Source organism: Orbicella franksi, chromosome 3 (assembly GCF_964199315.1).
Source record: "Orbicella franksi chromosome 3, jaOrbFran1.1, whole genome shotgun sequence".
Classification (NCBI taxonomy): Eukaryota; Metazoa; Cnidaria; class Anthozoa; order Scleractinia; family Merulinidae; genus Orbicella; species Orbicella franksi.
Window position 1 is genome coordinate 9,032,991 of NC_138147.1, and position 20,425 is coordinate 9,053,415.

The window sequence follows — 20,425 nt, forward strand, 5'->3', positions numbered from 1 at the left end:
AGTTCTGAAGTCAGAACGAAAATAGTGTACTTCAGGGATAAAGTTCAATTCTCGTCGCCTGAATCAATTATGGAAGGCCTTCCTTTCCTCTGTGGTTGAGGCTGAGACTTTTCATTGTCTTTGGAGAAGGAATTTAAAGGTGCATATCCTGTGTAATTCTGCGATCGATTTCTTTTGGGTTGTGAAAGTCGCGCGAGTGCACGATGCCCAGTGGATAGTACGTTTTTTTTTCCTTTTAAATACCGTTCAATGGCATGATTTTAAGGGAGTCCAGCTCGTTATCATCTCCGTTTCTTTTTGTGACCTCGGCGTAGGACTCAATACTCAGGACCTTGTCAAGTTCTTGCGGCGCCATTTGTTTCGAGATATTTCCAAGATGGCGGGACTGGCACGGGCTTCGTAAGACGTTCGTTCATTCACTATTTTGTGCAGTGTGATGTATTTTGACTATGTTTATTCACAGCGACAGAGTTGAGCTCTTTTGTTGCTTCGTTTGAAACTACCGGAAACCTGGAAACATCTACCTTCTTGAGATGGCTCTGAATTTGTTGTTGTGTGGTTGTCGTTTGTTTATGTTTTGCTGGACTCGGTATCATACGGATCTTGAGCGGATGTTGAAGAAAAATCGCCAAAATATTCGTCAAAATAGGCACTGAAAGTTGGAAACTTCCATTAAAGTAGGTCTTCATCCTGAAGGAGCTCATAATCGTCATTTAGAAACTGTAATTAATTAAATTCGTTAATTTTTTTGGAAAAAAACTACAATAACAACAAAGTTTTGGCAATAGACTAGTAGTTGCTAAATTCTCCACACAATGGCCTTTTGTCTTTCATTTTCCTGAAATTTTAATCATTACTTTAAATTAATCTTGAAATCTGATTGGTTGTTTTGTTTTACTGTCCCATTCTCATTGGCTGAGAAAAAGATGCGGTTTAGAGCAAAAAATAGTGCGATTCGTGAATAAATCGCACCACTGAGACCCAATCAGATTGCAAGGATAACCAGTGATTTCAAAATGGATTCAATAAATGTAAAAAATTGCACGAATGTATGAGCCAAAGTTTTTGTTATTCTTTATGCGAATTGCTGTGCTAATTGTTATTATAATTTCAACCCGTGTGGTATTTTTGAGAAAATGACATCATTTTCTCAAATTCTCAACCATGACTTGGAACAAGGAAAATTAATGGCGCCCGTAAATTCTCGGAAATAAAGGTCCAAACGACATGAGTTCTAATGTTCGTAATAGATTGAAATTTGGCAAAAAATCTAGGAAAGACCTATTGTGTGCGAAAATTGTAAAAAATGGGTATGGAGAATTTGATCATAGTGGCACTTTAAGGAACCGATCAGAATTCTCCTTTTGATCGCGGACCAGTTCAGCCATGTAATAACCCGGCAAAAAATATGCGAAAGTTTTCTTACGTGATCTTTGTCTCTTCCGGTGATTTCTGTTTGGAAAACAAACGGTTCTGTCGCGGAAGGCTTTCCTTCAGAATTTCTAACGGCCTCCTGCACAAGAGAATAAAGTAAAGATATTGTGTATAAAATATTTATAAAATGTTAAGTGCCAAGTGTATTAAGCACTCTTGTGCTAACTGGGGACACTGTAAATAAATAAACAAATATTGCAAATAGAACATAAATTATTAAGAATCCCAACTGATGGGGGGCTGACCAGTTGGCTATTTACACAAGGAGTTGAACTCGGGACTAGTCACTACCGAGAGCTAATCTAGATAGCGGCAGGGTGGAGGATTTGAACCAGGGACCTTCAGATTTCAAATCCAGCGCCCTAAACCACTTGGCCACGCCGATCGCTTACATTAACGTTCGCCTTTAACTCTTCTTACCTGTTTTATGATTGATAGAAAACGCCGGGGATTGAAGAAAGCTCCGAGCCAATAAGCTGGCACTTTTTCACGACCCTGAGGAGGAAAACAAGAGGAAGGATTTCAGCACATCATCAAAATAAACGGAAACGTAAAACCACAGTGAAGCCTGTATTGAGCGGACCCCCTTGGGACCCTCACTAGTGTCCGCTCTAAGCAGGTTCAGTAATAATAACAGTAAAACAGTGCAACACAGTGCAACACAGTGTAAGATCAAAGGCTACTCGTAGCACAATGTCCAGTCAGTCAATGCATCAATCTGGAATAATCTACTTCGCTCTAAAACGACGTCGCTGAACAATGTTAAAGGTATCTGAGCTGAACTTTTAGTAGTAAAAAGCCCTTGAAGTGTCTGCTTATTGCAGGTTTTGTGCAACAAAATGGCTTAATATTGTTGTCCCCTTCCGCTTATCAGCGGTGTCCGCTGAATGCAAGTTTATTTTACAGTAAACGTGGGAAGAAAATTTAGGGACTGAAGCTGGTGTCCACCTAATAGAGGGTGTCTGCTTATTATAGGGTCCGCTTAATACAGGTTTCACTGTATTGAAAGGAATGAACAAATGCTTGTGACAAAATAGTTCGTGGCAAGTCTGAAGCGGCGTTTCGTCTCGGCCAAGAGACTCCTCAGAGACTTTTCAGAATTTAACAGCAAACTCGTTGAGCATCGCGCTCAAAGTCCCGTTATCAGTCTGGCCTTCTATCGCAGGATTCCCAACCGCACGTTCACGCGTATTGACTACACTTAGAGTATCCAGGTCTTTGTTACCTGCACAATAATCCTGTCAATATGGGAGAAGCGGTTAGCCAGGTCAGTGAACCATGCTGCTAGGCTCCACGTGGGAGGAGGGGAGGAATCTCCTCCTAACTGACTCCATTTACTGGGGATTCTCAAGTGATACAGGTCGTCTGCCGCGCCAAGTAGCTCCTCGCTGATACGGTCACCGCACAAACCGTCCTCTGTCGCCGCCTTGATCGACTGCAATCAACACACAAAAGTACCTTCGTCAGAACATAGTTAATAGAGGAAAATGGTTAAGACGCCGGGTAAACATCAAAGAAGCGAAAATACAGGCTAAGATTTATGTTGGAATGTCCTTGACCCTGCACATCTTTTGTTTTATGCTCCGGCATTGACAATGTATGAATTACATAATCGCAATGCTTCTATATTGGTTAGTTGTATGAGCACAAATAACCACCTTTTGTATTTTGCCAGGTTTTGTGCAGGATCAACCCCCAAAATAGCTAACAAAAACATACAACAAAGAGCTTTGCCAGGTTTCCTAACCGTTTCCCTCTATTAACTATGGTCAGAATAATAAAACTTAGCAGGACAAGTGACGTAAAGCCAGTTTTCGAAATTCTAGTCCAAAGTTTCTTTCAACTTTCCAACTTTTCTTTCGTAATCAACCTCTATACTCGCCAGTATTATTCATTGTTACGTTTGGTTTATTTCTATGCTATTTTTAACACTTGGTGTAGTTCTGTTTTGCCTATGCGTACAGCCTCCTAAGCTACATTCTCAGGTTTAATACTCGTTTATCATGCCATAGCCAGCTGGTATCCGAAGCCATCTTTACCTAGATTCGATATTTAGATTTAGAGTTTACGACGAGAATGACTCTCTCTCCGTGTACACGTTCAAATTCCATTAGGTTGCGTCAACTTTGTCACGATATTTTACCTTATTATATGGCAAGCTCCGCGAGCGGGCAAGATGAATCAAATCCTGCGCTGTGATTGGCTACCCGAGCGGGCAAGATGGGGCTATCTTGCCCGCTCGGGACTACCCGCCGTGTCCCGCAAGAAAAATTTCCCCGAAAGCCATATAATAAATCCTTTATTGACCAAGCTTGTTCGGTCAAGATGGCTGGATATTGGCCTCGTTCTTTTTTTGGGAGTTTATGGACCTCGACTGCGTCTCGGTCCATAAACTCGCAAAAAAAAGAACTTGGCCAATATCCAGTCATCTTGACCTCACACTTGGTCAATAACCCATACATATTTCAATTCTTGTTAGCTGCATCTGGATTCAAAGAAATCTGTGAAAGGTATAATGCCTTTCAAATGCTGTGGAAACCCAACATTTGGAGAAAACGCTACAATCCTTCCGACCAGACGTTTAGCCAGATGGATGTCCAGGTGTCCTGTGAACGGCCACTTTCTAAAGAAAATTGTTTTATTTTTCATATTTTGCCTTATAAATTGCTCATTTGAGCAGGTCCTATAGCACATTTTGGATGGCCACTTATCAATTCCTGGCTAGAGGCCTGCTTCCGACAAAAGCCCCCTCTCTCTTCCAGAAAATATACCACGCAAGGTGTTATTAGACAAATTCATTTACCAGTAACGTTTCACGAACGCATGCCAGTAATCTGTGCATACACTCCATTTCAGCTATCACGAAGAGATTAAATGGATTCGGCCCGCCTGTCTTCTTCATACGTTCGTAAACACTTTCCTGAAAATACAAACAAAAAGGTTTATTTCTTGCGATCGACCAAGACAAAGCTGATACACAACTGAACAAACGTTATTTTTCTTTTTAAATCCAAACAATCCCTAAAAATAATTGAGGGCAAAATGTTATGACAGGAATAATGATAAAAAGATGCAGCGAGCAACAAAAAAAAAAGGTAAACGACAAGAAGGTAATGATATTGCAAGGCCTTTTAACAACCTGGGTACTATCAAAAGAAAAGTCTGAGTGGTATTATGAACTACAAAACTCTGTATTTCTGTTAACTTTTTACCATTTAAGAGGTGAAAAAAAAAAAAAAAAAATACACTAACCTTGGTCCAGACTTTTGGAATCTTCGCCAGCATCGTCGTGCACACTTCGTTGAGCTCGACCTCCTTCCGACTGCGAAACGAGACAAGACTGGCACTGGCGAAGACTCCCGCTTCGGCGACATTTATTGAGCCTGCTCCAGAAGTGTGTACCGCTGAACTCTGCTGAATAACGCCAGACGATGGCATAAGTGTGGATGGTTCAACAACTGCGTGAGTGAGCGTATCAGACGAGGCCATACGATCCAGCAGGTAGTTTAAACGAGTAAATACATACTGTTCATCTCCCAGTTGAGTCTAAATAACAAGAAAAACATCAGTTCGTCATCAACACGTTTCTGTTTCTATGGACCACAGACAGTTCACAGTGAGACACAAAACCTATGATTACACAATGATAAAGGTAGATCTTGTGGAATATCAACAAAGACAAGACCCGAGAGCCACACCAACTGGATTTTCGTCACGTTTTTTCATTTTCCTATTCTTCGATCACACCAGTTAAGAAGGCTCAAAGCGTGGTGCTTGTTGTATTGCTAAATTGTTAAACCTTCATGTTCTTGGCTTCCAAATCCTCTAATGACAGGAACTAGTCAGTGCGCACCTCAAAATGCGATTTAAGACTCGCTCCCAAATAACGCCGAGAAAAAAAAAAAAAAGAATACACCAGGGCTTCGATAACCTGTCTCGGGATTTTATAAAAAGCATAAATGAAAATAAATGACCTTTATTCACCCTCGGCAGTGTTTATAACACAAACGCTAGTGGAGCTGAGTAAACAACTGAAACAAATAATTCAAATTGAACATACACCGAATGCAAATATGGCGGATCACTCGGTCAGCGCCCGGGACGAGTTGCATGAAAGCGAGGCTAGTGAGGCTTTGATGTTTTGTTTTGACAATGCTTCCCAGAAAAGTCTTGCTTTGTCGTCGATCTGGTCTGTTTTATTTAGCTGTGGCTACGAGCTGCTGTGTTTCTGAACGCCACGAGAAGGGATATAAATTTTCCACCGTTCGCCTCTTAAGCTTAGGGAAAATAGTGGATCAATACAATTCGTTGAGACGAAGGAAAGGAGTTCACGATCGCCGCAGGAACTAAAGTTTGTTCGCTACATTTCACATTAGAAGATCTTAGAAAAATCGTTTAAATGACGAGCTTATGTGGTGTCTGGTGGTGTTCCAACACGATTTACATGGCCAGTACCTTCCCCAAAGTAAAGAAAAGCTCCTCTTGAAAAACATCCTTTGTCTCAAAGGAAGAAGTTGACTTCGTCTCCACTCGCACGGAATCGCACGAAACAAATACTACGGTGTAATAACCAAGCGAATGAACTTCAACTGCCCCCATCGTTGTATCCAGTGAATGCTTTGAGCCAAATGAAAACGACTTGGAGCTAAATGCGGTCGCTTACACATTTTCTAAGATCTTCCAGCCTGAACGAACAAACTTTAACAGTTCCTTCGGCGATCGTAAACTACTTACCTTCGTTTGTTTTCCCTGAGAGGCGACCGCGGAAACGAAAAAAAAAAAAACACTTTCTCTGCTGTGGAAGATTTCAATTCCTTCTGGTGGCATTCAGGAACACAACAACTTATAGGGAGGGCGAAACAAAAACAGACCAGATCGACGACGATGCAAGACTTTTCTGTCAAAACAAAACATCGAAGCCTCACTAGCCTCGCTTGCGTGCGACCCGCCCCGGGCGCCAACCGAGCGGTCCGTCATATTTGCATTCGGTGTATAACATGAACATTGTTAAGAATCCCAACTAGTCGGGGGAAAACCAGTTGGCTATTTACAAGCGTGGCCGGGGATTTGAACCCGAGGATAATGTGAAACAAATCCAGATAGTGGTCAGACCGGGACCGCTGAATTGCGAGTTCCGCGCGCTGACCGCTCGGTCACGCTGCCTCCTCCTCCACGCTAATCCAAAGGGTTGCCAATAACTCTTCGTGAGCTCAATTGTACCATAAAGAAGGAATTAAACTCTTGTATGTATGACAGGCCGTCGATCAACTCACCTCAGGGGAGGGGTGGAGCCCACAAGCCTCTGGAACTTCGAGCCCTTCACCGGGAAACCCTTCAAGTGCTGACCAAAGGTTGTTCAACCTCACGTGACTGCTGAACAGTGCTGAGGGCAATTTATACTTAACTGTGAAGGAAGACAAAACCACACGTTAAACCACAAAAGAAGAGTCTGAAAAAGACTTGCAAGGAACTTCTTTTAACTGTGTATTTTCATAGTTAAAGTGATACTATGACGAAAATCGCATCTTTCCTATCGTATTCATTTTAAAACATAAACAAGTAGCCCGTGTTAGAAGAAAAATGCTCTTTACTATATTCAAATATCTCTTTTCGTTCCGGAGATATTCAAGTTTTTAAAATATGCAAATTGGCCCAGTGATGACGTCATACACTTAACCAAATTTTGATCAAATATGATGAAAAAAGATATCTCAGCCAATTTGTATCAGAAATGTTTGATTCTTTGCAGTAAGATTCTACTAAATGTGGTCCACAATATGAGCTTAACAGTTTGGTTACCATGGCAACATACTGGGTTCCAGACCTCCCCAATATTAAAGGTATTTCTGGCCACCTTTGGCGTTCCATTTTGATATTTGCAAATGGTACCTCATATGCTTGATTCAGCAAGCATATAAATACGTTAGCTCAGGTTTGTGCCCTCGTTTAATGTTTTGCGAGCTGAAAATCACTAACATATTGAAATCAAAAGGGTGGGGACTGGAAAACAGCTAGTTGCCATGGGAAAAGAATTTTTTATAGCCGTAGGTGTGTTTTCTGTAGAGCTATTAGCCTACCAAGTTTCAATGGTCTGCGCTGAAAAATGGACCAAGGTAGCACTATTTATATTCTTGAAATAAAATAAAATTGGGTTAAGTGTATGACGTCATCAGTCATCTCATTTGCATATTTTGCACAATTTTCAAACTTAAATATCTCCGGAACTAATACAGATATTTGCAAACGGTAAACGGCGTTTTTATTCTTTCATGGAATTCTATGTGATACACCTAAAAAAATCAAGGGGAAAAATTTGATCATAGTACCACTTTAATAGATAGAATGGTTAAGAGACCTGGCAGCGTTCTTTGTTGTGTGTTTTTGATGGCTATTTTAGGGGTTGACTCTGCACAAATCCTGGCAAAATTCAAAAGGTGGTTATGTGTGCTCATATAGCTAACCAATAGGAGCCTTGCGATTATGTAATCCAGGCATAATCTATGAGCATAAAACAAAACGTGTGTAGGGTCAAGGACCTTCCAACATAAATCTTAGCCTGTTTGTTTGTTTCTTTATTGTTGACCGGGTTTCCTAACCAGTTCCGTCTATTAACTATCAATGGTATTTTACAAGATCTCGTTTTCAGTATTATTTATAAGTCTGAAACGTGCAACAAGTGCCAAGTGAGGGAAACATGTAACTGGTGCTAAGTGAAGGAAACCATTTTTTAGTCACTCGAGCATATCATGATTGGCCTTGTATATTAAACTGTATGATAAGCTCAAGTTACCAGCGTGAACTATCTTTGAGGTAAAGAAGACATGAAACCAACGGAAATAGGGCTCGTTTCAGGGAGGAGCGGTGGCCTCATGGTTAGTGCGCTCCGGGTTCGAGCCCTAGCCGGTCACATTGCGTTGTACTCTTGGCAAAGACACTTTACTCTCACAGTGCCTCTTTCCACCCAGGTGTATAAATGAGTACTGGTGAATTTAATTCTGGGGGTAACCCTGCGATGGAGTAGCATCCCATCCAGGGGGGAGTAGAAACGTCGCTTCGTGCTACTGAAACCGGAATAAGCTCCAGCCTGATTGGCCACTTGGCTCGTATGCAGACTTTACCTTTTTACTTTTTCAGCTAAAAAACAGGTAGCACTGATCAAGTTCCTATAAGAACCAAGCTAAATGCTTACTCTTTGTAGCTTCGAATTCTCGTTTGACTGCTGCCGGACTGATCCAGTAATCGATCATAGCGCTCAGGCCCTGGCGGTCAAACTCGTCACTCATGTTTCTGCCGTATACCACCTATATTTTAAAAGGAACCGCTGACTCAATATCAGTAAACTAACGACAATACTAACAATAAAAACTTCAAATAAGAACTAAAAACCAAGTTTTAACGTGACGGCTACCGGCTACGGTTTTTTGGGAGGCCGTGGGTTGAAATCCCACGAGGAGCGAGGTCAGGAACTCTTTTCTTCACATGATTCCGTTACGTTACAAGGTTTAATGCCAGTTGGTAAGTTTACGAGGTGACGTTTATTTGTAAGCGTTTTTATTTATCTATTAAACAACTAGGTTCACTAAAAAAGCGATAGTCAAAGAGGCGTAACCAAGTTAACTATTCCAAATAAAAATAGCAAAGCGAAACAAAACAAAACAGAAAAAAAACGCACGTGGTAGTTTACTTGTTTTAGTAGCAATTTGTCTTGTTTTCAAAACCCTAATAAAATTGGTCTTATTCACAATATAAGCAAAGGGTTTGTAATGCAAAAGCAAGTAAAAATTATCGATAAAAGCGAAAGAATTTTCAAGTTCAAAAAGATAGGAAACAAAAAAGATTAAAGATTAACACATGAAATAATTAATTAATATGCAATGTTACGCAAATAGTTTTGCTCGGATTGAGTCTGATTAGACATTGAGAGATGGTAACAAAACTCTAATTCTGTCATGACGACTCCGAAACATCGTTCGCTTTCATCGTTAATTTCTAATTTACATTGTTTGACATTCTTACCTCTGCTAACATGTACCGTAATCCATTCCACTGGATACTCCTTGAGGAGCCTCCACTCTGAGCTGTCAAGTCTATGCTGTCTTGAAACTCGCGCACAGCCAAGTCTAACGCTTGCTGCAATAGATACATCAAACGCGTCAAACTATAGCGATAGAAACTCAGAACGCAAACAGTCTAAATATGACGGTGTAAGTGTGGTCACACGTACCCAAAGTTCCGCCGTCCCAAAATTCCTGAGGTCCAGAGGCTTGTTCCAGCCTGTCAGACCATACCTGGTACGTAACCTGATTAAACTGTGTAACATGCACAGGTTGTGAAGCAGAGCGGGCCACTCCTGGCGAATGCTGACTCGTATCAGGTCACCGTCAACCCACTGAAGAGAACGCTGCAAGCTGTCTTTAGTGTTCTGCCAACGGAAAATATAGCAGTCAGCGATAAGCAATCGCGCACTTAAAAGGTGTGTGACCAACGTTCTATCCTGTGTTTGATACTAAACCTGAGCGGTATTGGTTTGCGACTTTAACCAAGGAAATAAATTCCACAATTAAAACATCTGAGTGCAAAAGAAGGGCTTCCCATGAAATGTAGGAACGTTGAATGCACAAGAAATAGGCTTTGTAGCTTTGCACAAGAAGTAGCTTTGCCTTAGAGCAGCTTTCACATGAGTTTCGAAATGGTTTTGCGTCAACTACGCTACACGATTGGCGTATAAAACGCGCGTCACTTTTTCATCCAATCAGAAGTAAAACCAAAACCAATCGTAACTGGTTCGCACACGTTCTCCCGTGCTTTGCGTCAGCTACGTGTCATTACTTCAAGCCCTGATTGGTTCACTGGATTGTCTGCGTCCTTTGTGATTGGCCGGACTGATAGAGTAGTTTCAATTGAGTGACGAGAGTAATCAGGCAATTAGTTTGGTTTTAGTTTTACTACGGTTTGAGATTGGTTGAGTAGTCTAATTGACTGGTTTGGTTTTGATTTTACGAAACTCAAAGGAAAACCGCTCTATCTCAAACAAATGCTTTAAAACGCTAATTATTGAATAACACAACCCCTACTTGTCTACTGGACTACCTCATTAAAGGACGTTCTTTATAGTTCAGCATCTAGATCTTACCTTTGGCGAATCAGCTACAACTTTAATAGCACACTGCAGAAGAGATGAGGGAATGTCTGGGTGTGGCTGGACAGACACCCACAATCTAAACTCAGAGTCTACTGTCTTTGTCTCGTGCATGAATGAATCCAATGCCGCCAATAGACGAGGCGAGTTGTGGGCGTTATGAAGAAGAACCCAGTGACCCTGAAGACGAAGAATAATCTATCACATTGTCCACTCAATAAAACTGAACGGGAGGTAGACTACGAGCATGACCGAAGAGCTGAACTAGGGTCCACCGAGAAACAACTCCAGCTTAGTGGTCGGAGCGGAACTGAATCCGTGACCTCAGGATTTCAAGTCCAGCGTCCTAACCACTCGACCACGCTGTCTGCCTCCTCCGCTACCTCCTTCAATTATCGACATCTCATTTTTGCCTTTCCAGACTTTTTTGCAAATCAAAGAGACAACAACCGCACGAGCAATTTATTACAGGTTACCCTGGTGCTCGTAGCTGTTACCTGTGAGGTCACGCAACCACTCTCCAGCGTGACATAACCATCCCAGTAACGGCTTGTTCACAAACAGGTAGACACGCTTTGTATTTATGTTGTTACACTCAAGTAACATACCTGTACCATAGCCTTATGAATCATCTTTCTCGCTACACGTTCTTCACCAATGCCAACATTTGCTAGAGCAAGGACATGCAACTCCACCTGACAAGAAGTTAATAAAATTTATAGAATCACAGAATTGCAGAGAGCAAGAACGTACAACTCAACCTGACAAGAAGTTAATGAAATTAATAGAACCTCAGAGTTGCAGAGAGCAAGAACATCAACTCGACCTCACAAGAAATTAGTGAAAATTAATGGCAACGCGGAGTCGCAGAGATGTAGAAAAACATTTGTCTTTACATGTACAGCCAGTCGAGAATTTGGTTTTGCTATTTGCAAGAGACAACACGTCCGATATGGTTGCAACATGCAAGTTTTTCAGTTCATTTCAAAGTAATTTGCAGACCTGTTTCTTTTGAGCTCCTTCAATGACCAGTTTTTCCACCATATTAGCTTCTTGAGTGTACAGCAACACAATGGGTGTTCGGCTCTCGCTCTGACGATATGCAAACGGCAGATCCAGTGGCATTTCGGAAGTGTACCTAAAGGGAAGGCAACAAGAAAAATTAATGGATGCCAGACAAAGGCATCAATTTTCTAGAAGCCAATTTGTTTTTGCAACTAAATAAAAACGAACCTTGTTAAGGGACAGTGGAGGGTGTCTGTGCTCTTTGAAATTAAGTCTCTAAAGGGTTAAGTTTTCATTATTCGTTCTAAGGTAAGGTACACAGTTAAAAGAGTGCTGAAGAAAAAAAACACTAAAAGGAAAATAATTAATTTACTGAACACGTACTTCTTTCCCAGAACCGATGTAACAAAACACGTGGCAGCTGGCATTAAACGATCTCCTCGAATGGACCGGATCACCATGAATCGTTGAATCAACGAGAACCTGAAAAACAATCACAACCAGAATTAAACAAACAAACAAATATACAAACAACGCCTTTCCACCGCTGACACTTCTTTCCGTTTAATAGGAAGCAAAAATAAATGATTCCAATCTTTTCGCAGATTATACTGTGGGTAGTCGTTCATTTTCCCCAGGGGTGGCGTAAAGAGTGGCTTGCAAAAATTAATGACTCATAGTCTGTCCTTGCATACACGTCAAATAATATTTTCTTCTTAAATTTGATAACCTTATATCTTACACTGTAAATGTTAGTCGAGGCCTTATGCGCCACTCCGATGCCAGGAGTTAGGTGAAGGGTGAGGAAAACAATAATTTTTTTTTCTACTCGTTCTCGTAATCGTTAAGTCAGTCTTCAAGTCTAGATTCGCATCTTTGCTTTCACCCAACGTAAAATACGTTCCTTCGTGTTTTCAACGTACTTTTCATCCAATCCGTCTGGAAGAGCAACTAGTTCAGGTTTATCGTGTTCAGTGATTTGTCTCCATTGTGTCTCTCGTCCGTCTTTAGTCATCTTATCAAACGCGTCTTGGAACCATTCAAAATGACCTACCAAGAGCTGGAACAAAACAAACGCCAAGATATTAAAGAAGAGCCTCATGATTAGTGCGCTTGACTCCGGAGTGAGCGGTCCGGGTTCGAGCCCTGGCCGGGGACATAATGTTGTGTTCTTGGGCAAGACACTTTACTCTCACAGTGCCTCTCTTCACCCAGGTGTATAAATGGGTACCGGCGAATTTAATGCTGGGGGGGGGAACCCTGGGATGGACTAGCATCCCATCCAGGGGGAAGTAGAAATACTCCTGGCCGCTTCATGCTACTGAAAGCGGGATAAGCTCCGGCCTGATGAGCCACTTGGCTCGTATGCAGACTTTTCTGCGCTACACGGGGTGGAGACGCCTAAGGGAGTAAACAATGCAGCTACATTATTTATCCCAATTAATTAAAGTAAAGGGAATCGTACGAATGCGGGTGCACTTAAGGATTTACACCACAAGTGATATTTGAAAATTCTCTCACAATTGCACGAGGCTTTAGGCGAGAGCAATGTGAAAAAAAAAAAGAAAATCAAATATGACGAGTAATGTGAATCCTTAACAGCTCGAGCCTTCATACGATTACTCATCTATTACATGACTGGAAAAATCACGAAAGCACGCGCATAAATTTGCACTGAAGTGCAAATTAAGAATTAACGATAAATTGGCCTGCTCTCAGCCAATTACAGTGAAGTAATTATCTCAGTTATGAAATAAAGTCCCCTATTACGTAGCTTAATTACCTTTGATGTTAATTTGACGTATGGCATTCATTTATTGTCGTATTGGAGTAATTCAACATGCAAATATGATAACATGCATTGAAACATCTAAAAACGACAAGTTCCAAGGAAGGAGACACCCAGAAGGGGACGAACCTGTAAATTGGAGTACTGCTCGTCCAACAGCCAATCAAAAGGCTTCTTAGCAAGAGTGCGTGATGCGGCCTCTGACACTGCGGTGGGCTGAAGTGCAGTCTTCACTGCCGCACCAAACGACGGGTGGATCAAGAACTCACGGTCACCAGGACCCACACGGCCACTGGAGTCCTCAACCTAGAAATAAACCCAACAAGAAGAACCATTCCGATCAACACGTCATTACGGTGGCCAACTGACAACATCTAGAACTCAATTCAAAGTTGATGCTAGTGTTGGATTCGTTGTAATGCCGCTTTGAGCAACCCAGGCTTGAAGAATTCTTTTTATCTAATATTGCAACCATGAGTGACTGAATACAGTTACTTTCAAATCATACAATTGTTCAGTGAAATTTACGTACAGAATCAACAATCTGTCCTGAAGCAACAAAGTTCGAAACTGAAAAAGCCTATTGATACTTGTTCAAACTACTGCATGGTGTACTGTACTGGAGGAGGTCAGTTGTAGGTCCGCAATGTCACAATACTCTATCGAAACCACATGACCAACACTTAGTTACCTCTAAAGCACACAGTAAGGAAAACAGAGGTCTGTCTCGTTCAAACAAGGCTCTTGCTGACGTGTAGAACGCGCTTTGAGTCAGCCTCTCCACCACAGCCTTCACAGCGCTCCTAAACGTGAAAAGGGTGGGTAACATTTATGACAGACAGTCTTTTTTTTGGCGCTCATACTACTTTATTTCGTAGGACAGCAGGCTTTACCTTCAAGGAAGCAAACACTTTGATCATTTTCTCACATGTTCTACATGTACGTAAATTTGCGATGGCTAAATAAACGTCATTAAATACGAATCTTTTTCGGACTTGGCGGTTTAATTATACCATGCTTTCTGCAGCACAACGCGACAAGGAGAATGTAAGTCCCGCTGTCCATCAGGCGTTTACATTAGCTAAACTCAAGTTTTTAAAATCAAATGTACTTATTAGAACGAATTGGATTGATTCAGCGTAAAAAAGTTGCCTTTTTTCAAATTAACTACCTAATAATGAATGTTACAGTCTCGATAACACTTCAACCAGTCGTGTTCGATGAAAACTGGTTGATCAGTTGGTATCTTACCAGAAGCACGTTTACCTTTCTGAGTGTTTTATAGCAGCGTCAAACACAATTAGAAACTGAGCGAGAGAGGTCTGGTAAGCAGTGTTTATCTCCGCCATGATCCTAGCCACGTCAAACATGACTGCAGCTCGGCGTGCGATTGCACGATACCCCTCACGTGACTGAAGAATCGAGTTTTCAGTACCACGAGCTCGCGTTTGGCTGCAGGGGAAAAATTATAAAGATGAGCTGGTTGACACATAACAAGAAAAGTTAGATGGCCTTGCAAAAATTTCCTAGCACATAACTGGACGAAGTCTTAATTTTCAACAATATTACACATGTGGGATCAATTTTCAAGTGAGTTTAAAAAGTAAGATATATTAAGCTGCCTTGGTTTAGCTTTATTTCAAATTACAACAATAATTGGTTTAGTCTGGATTTCAAATGTTTTGTATGATATTTTCCTTCACTTTGGCCTGAATAACGACCCAGACGAAGTTCTTTATTTTGCAAGCCTAAACACCAACCCGTCAACAATCTCCTCGTGTTGTTTCTGAATGGAGGCAAGTTTCTTGGTGGCTGCTAGGTTGTACAGAAGACGGTGCCCACTTCCTAAACACTCCAAGATGTTCTCCTCCGCTTCACGCAAGCCTTCCATCTGGGTAACCATTTCCTAACGCAGACACAAAGAGAGAGAGAGAGAGAGAGAGAGAGAGAGAGAGAGAGAGAGAGAGAGAGAGAGAGAGAGAGAGAGAGAGAGAGAAGAACAGTTGCAATCCACATAGTTAATACTGCATGAGTAGTAAATTAAGATTATTTCAATTGTTTACTGCACTGTATGTCTTGAACAAGTGCGAAGATGCATTAGTTATACACAGCTCTCATGCCGCGGTATTGTGGGAACACTTCACAAACACGAGTTCGCTATGAATCAGCTTTTGAGGCCAAATGTTGCTACGAACGTTTCAGTGAAGGCAAAGAAATAAAATAGACATGAAAAACGAATTTTTAACGAATCATTTCAAAACTACTTCTTGGGAGCAGGAATCCAATGTGGCCGGGTTAGATTCCGGCCAAGTGCCCTATGTCACTTATGTGAGTTGAGTTTGCTGTTGATTTCTGCCTTGCTCCGAGGAAAAACCGTAAACAAATTCCAACACTCCGCATACCAGTTCGATCAAGATAGAGGACCCGCATGGGTCACCAGCTAAGGCCTATGTGACTTCATCTCTAAATAATTTAAACTGAAACTTTTTGAATCAAAACTACAACCAATCGTTTGCGTCTATTTTATTATTACCATAATTGTACTTACATCTACCACCTGCGTCCTGGTGTCCTGCATCCGGGGTTTCTCAAGTCTCAGGAACCGATCAAGGAACATTTCTTCAAGACCATCACGTGACTGACTGAATTCAACCACATTAACGTACGCCGCAATGCTCGATGGGACAGCACGACTGGAGAATGTTGTGGCCAACACCAACCTATTATAGCACAAAGTAGAGTCAAGGGCCGCTTGTAGCTAACCTTTGCTCGAAAGGCAAGTAATATATCAAACATGAAAGACCGTGTTTGACCACATTTCTGAGCAACGAGAAGAGAGTTGAAATCACGACGCGTAGCGGAGTATTTTTAAGGTGTTTGGAAATGTGGTCAAACACTGACATGATTGATCATCGCAGTTATATACACAGCTTAAGCACCTGTGAAATTAACGCCCGAAAAAAATTCAAGCTTGAACGGGATTCGAACCCATGACCTCTGCGATACCGGTGCAGTGCTCTACCAACTGAGCTATCAAGCCAACTGGTAGCTGGTCACGTTGTGAGTTCCGGCGTTATATACCCGCAGATGGTGAAGATACAAGTGAACATATGAAATATCATATCTTTGAACTGCGGAGAAAGATATGAAGACATAACTGATCATCCCAGTTATACACACAACTTAAGCAGCTGTGCATACGTTGCTTCCAATGTTGGACCATTTTCGACACAATTTTTTGAGGAATCAAACATTTGCCTAACAAAGTGGAACTTCCTCCCACTTTACAGAGAACGTCCGCGCATCGTTTGAAACGGGCCCAACATTGTAACCCAATAAAGACGAATGAAAATGTTATATCAAGGGCTTAGAAATAACGTTCAAATCTACGTGGTTGGGAAAAAAATATTCCCTATCAAAATGTTTAAATACAACTCACCTAAAACCAGGTTGACACTCAATTTCATGTTCACCAACCTGAAAAAAAATTACAATGTGATAAAACAAATCATTAACTAAGAAACATTGATAAAGTTTTATAAAAAAACAATGCTACAAACTTTGTGACACTCGCATAAACCTTCTGTCATAAAAGCGTTTTCGATGCTTGGAGGAGAGCAAGAATGTCGGTGGTGACAGCCCTCGCCTCCTACCAATGTGGCCCAGGTTCGATTCCAGCCCGATGCCTTATGTGGGTTCCGTCTGTTGTTGGGTCTCGCCTTGCTCCGAGGGTTTTTCTCCAGGCTGTCCGGTTTTCCTCCATCCACAAAGAACAACATCTCCGAATTCCAATTCGACCAGGATAGAGGACCCGCACAAGGTAAGGCTGAAGAGGCTTCCTCTCAAAACACAGTAATTTAGATAGGCTACTAGACTGATTTTCGTATTGAACACATGGACCCTCGAGATCTTACCATGAGTTTAAAAGGCGTACTGGATGTAAGGAACCTGTAGCGACTTCTGAGTATATAATAGAATCTGCTGTCATACTCTAATTCATTCACATCTACATCAGTCACTACAAGAGTGGTGCCCTCCATCAAACACGTATCTAGGTGGCCCCGCAGCTCCTGCGGTAAGTGCAACAAAGACATGTTAACAAAAACCCTAAGATGACTCCTACTTCCCTCTCTCCAACAAACTCGTTTTAAAATTAACCTCTAGCTAATTAATACCCCCCCCCCCCTGTCAACTTTCCAACTCAAGGGTTAATAAACCATTTTCTAGCAATATAGGTGAGTAATATATCAAATACGAAAGACCGTGTTTGACCACATTTCCAAACACCGAGAAGAGAGTTGAAAATACGACGCGTAGCGGAGTATTTTTGACGAACTTCGAGGTGTTTGGAAATGTGGTCAAACATTGTCTTGAGTGTTTGATATATCTTCTCAATCGAGACTAAAACTAAGGAGAAAACGGAGAATTAAAATCGTGAAAATCTATGCTAATTAAGATCAGATATCCAAACACCGTCACGGCCATGACTTCCTTTGTTTAAACTTAATGAATTATTAATGAGTTTGAGAAAGTAAGGTCAAGTCTGCATACAAGCCAGGCCGGGGCTTATCCCGGTTTCTGTAGCATGAAGCGACTACGAGTTTTTCTATTCCCCTACCCCCCTGGATGGGATGCTAGTACATCGTAGGGTTACCCCCTGCATTAAGTTTGCCGGTACCCATTTATACACCTGGGTGAAGAGCGGCACTATAAGAGTAAAGAGTCCCCTGGCCCAGGGCTCGAACCCGGACAGCTCGATCCAGAGACCAGCGCTCTAACCATGAGGCCACGGCCCCTCCACATTTCTTGCAATACAGTCACAGAATAAAATTCGGCAAAACTATCACTTAGAGATAACTGTACAGTTCACACCGTCTAAATCTATTTTACATCAATGTAAGCTAATTTAGGACTTCAAGGCGGTTTTATAATTGTGGTTATGATTATATTCAGTTTTAGATTATTTCATAGTTAATATTAGCATCTTGTTAAATAATTCTTGTCATAGTTGCTGCTTGCTGCTGTTAAAATTAACATTAGCCCCTCTTTAAAGGAGCCACGTCACGGTTTGCGCAGCTTGTAAAGTTTTTCAAGTTCTTCCTTGGTAATCCTTGTTAATCTTCTCCATCCTTAGCCATCCTTGTTCCCCTATGGTTTACTATTTTATCTTTGCTATTTTTCTATCTTAGTAAACTATTATTTTCAGGTTTCCTTCAATTTAATAAAGACAATTTTGTACGAGACCAAAATAACTCAAAATATCATGAATGAGCTCCTTTAAAGAACCTGTAAAGGCGTATCAGCTTTTACAGCAACCCTGTTATTTATAAATTGTCCTCGCGTCTTTTTTATGAGAATGTTTACCTTGTATTTGACGAGCGTGGTTTGACCCAACATGGTCAGGACCCAAGTAATGGCGATTCTTTGAGGATCGCACAGCAAAGCCCACGAGTCTGAACATTCCTCTTGAGAGAAGATACATATAGTGTCCATAGATATAGGGTCTGTGGGTAATAGCAGGTTTTCCCATGTCTTTAAAACTATCTGTTGAGTCGTAACACAGAATACAATCAAATAATTCATTAGCAATATAAGGCTTTGTGGGTCCGCCCGTATAACAAAATTGTAAAAGGTGTCAGAAAATTTAGATAATTTTGAAGTTGAGGGCTTCAGAGGACCGCATTTCGAGATAAAAACTACTGAAATACCGCAGGAAAAATTGTCCTATACCGCAAACTCCAATGTCCAGCTCCGACAGCCCTGAGATTGTTTGAGATTTTATCAAGTGCAATTTTTGCATTTTCTTCTGGAAGGCCCCTCTGGTCATGGCAGACCACCTTCATTGGTGGAGTACAATCACTTATCATTTTTTCGTGTCTTTGACATTACAATCTTACCATTATAATGTTTCCAATTTCTATTCTTGCATTTTAATTTACTAGAAATAAGAGGCTTTGGGCGTTTTCTATGGAGTAGCAAAAGCTCATCTAAAAAAATTTGTTAAAGTTGTTAGAAAGTCTTGATAATTTTGAAGCTCCACGTTATTTACATTACAATCTTAAAATAATGTTCTCCATTTCTGTTCTTGCGTTTCACCACACTGTAAAATCTAGACTACAGTAGTTCAAGAAAACAAAAATCGATTTTCTTAACATCTCACACAAGAACCTTTCAGCATTTTCCTTTTCTCTTTAAAAGACGAAACCATGCAGTCAATGAATCAACAAACCTTCCCCTTGAGGAATTCTGGAAGAGTAAGCCGATCGAAAAGATGTTGATGTTGAACTTTCAAACCATTATCTCTACACACTTGCATGAAGAATTTACCCATCCGTTTCCTGATAAAACAACAACGACAAAGGAATCAAATAAGAATAAGTGTTTTTTAACTAGTAAGTGTTGCCAACTGTTTTGGACCCACTCAAGTTTCTAAAGTGTTTTCCAGTTCTACTTCTTTTGGAGGAAAAAACAAATATTCTTAACCTGAGTAATGGTTATTGGTTTTCAACGAATCATGGCGAGCACGTTTTATCCTTTTTTCCAAACTTCAATCAGTCAAAGAACAAACAATCGCACTACCCTGGTTTCTGATTGGCTAAGAAAAAGAAAAACCAACAAAAACTAATCAAAGCGTGGTGAAAGAAAAACCTAGCAATAAGAGCGTATGTTTCTCTAGCGTTACATTTCCGAGCTGTAGTGGTGCTTGACCCTTCACTTAATTTTTTTCTACATTAAGACACAAACCTTCTGTCGACTCCCATTGCTCCACAGTAGGTTAAAAATGCCGCTGCTGCGATACAGTTGGACAGCAGTATCTCGGACGAGGTGTATTCGTCAACATACGATTTCCACTCTCGCTCCATGTATTTCAGACTGTATGATAAAACAAAACAAATATTATATAGTGAAACAATTTCTAAGCAATCAATCGAGAAATCAAGAAACTACGTATTCACTTAATCTGAACGCTGGAGCAGGGATGGCGTAGTGGTTCTCGCCTTGCTCCGAGGGTTTTTCGATGTCGTTTCCTCCGGGTTCTCCGGTTTTCTCCCTCCACA

General features: G+C 41.1%; 1 protein-coding gene across 1 annotated transcript in view; it reads right to left on the bottom strand.

The window, feature by feature from the left end:
• LOC145481103 (dynein axonemal heavy chain 8-like) overlaps positions 1-20,425 on the bottom strand; it is an 80,470-nt gene that overhangs the window by 2,662 nt on the left and 57,383 nt on the right. Inside the window, exons 70-93 of the mRNA XM_081459498.1 lie at positions 20,112-20,240; positions 19,597-19,705; positions 18,732-18,911; positions 17,282-17,437; positions 16,807-16,844; positions 15,916-16,087; positions 15,128-15,273; positions 14,634-14,819; positions 14,059-14,170; positions 13,497-13,673; positions 12,502-12,638; positions 11,963-12,061; positions 11,576-11,711; positions 11,182-11,268; positions 10,568-10,753; positions 9,659-9,856; positions 9,451-9,564; positions 8,624-8,735; positions 6,708-6,838; positions 4,687-4,980; positions 4,238-4,354; positions 2,660-2,869; positions 1,855-1,929; positions 1,427-1,513 (exon numbers count right to left, since the gene is read on the bottom strand). Coding sequence (XP_081315624.1) covers positions 1,427-1,513; positions 1,855-1,929; positions 2,660-2,869; positions 4,238-4,354; positions 4,687-4,980; positions 6,708-6,838; positions 8,624-8,735; positions 9,451-9,564; positions 9,659-9,856; positions 10,568-10,753; positions 11,182-11,268; positions 11,576-11,711; positions 11,963-12,061; positions 12,502-12,638; positions 13,497-13,673; positions 14,059-14,170; positions 14,634-14,819; positions 15,128-15,273; positions 15,916-16,087; positions 16,807-16,844; positions 17,282-17,437; positions 18,732-18,911; positions 19,597-19,705; positions 20,112-20,240 — 3,388 coding nt within the window. The remainder of the gene's footprint in view (positions 1-1,426; positions 1,514-1,854; positions 1,930-2,659; positions 2,870-4,237; positions 4,355-4,686; positions 4,981-6,707; positions 6,839-8,623; positions 8,736-9,450; positions 9,565-9,658; positions 9,857-10,567; positions 10,754-11,181; positions 11,269-11,575; positions 11,712-11,962; positions 12,062-12,501; positions 12,639-13,496; positions 13,674-14,058; positions 14,171-14,633; positions 14,820-15,127; positions 15,274-15,915; positions 16,088-16,806; positions 16,845-17,281; positions 17,438-18,731; positions 18,912-19,596; positions 19,706-20,111; positions 20,241-20,425) is intronic.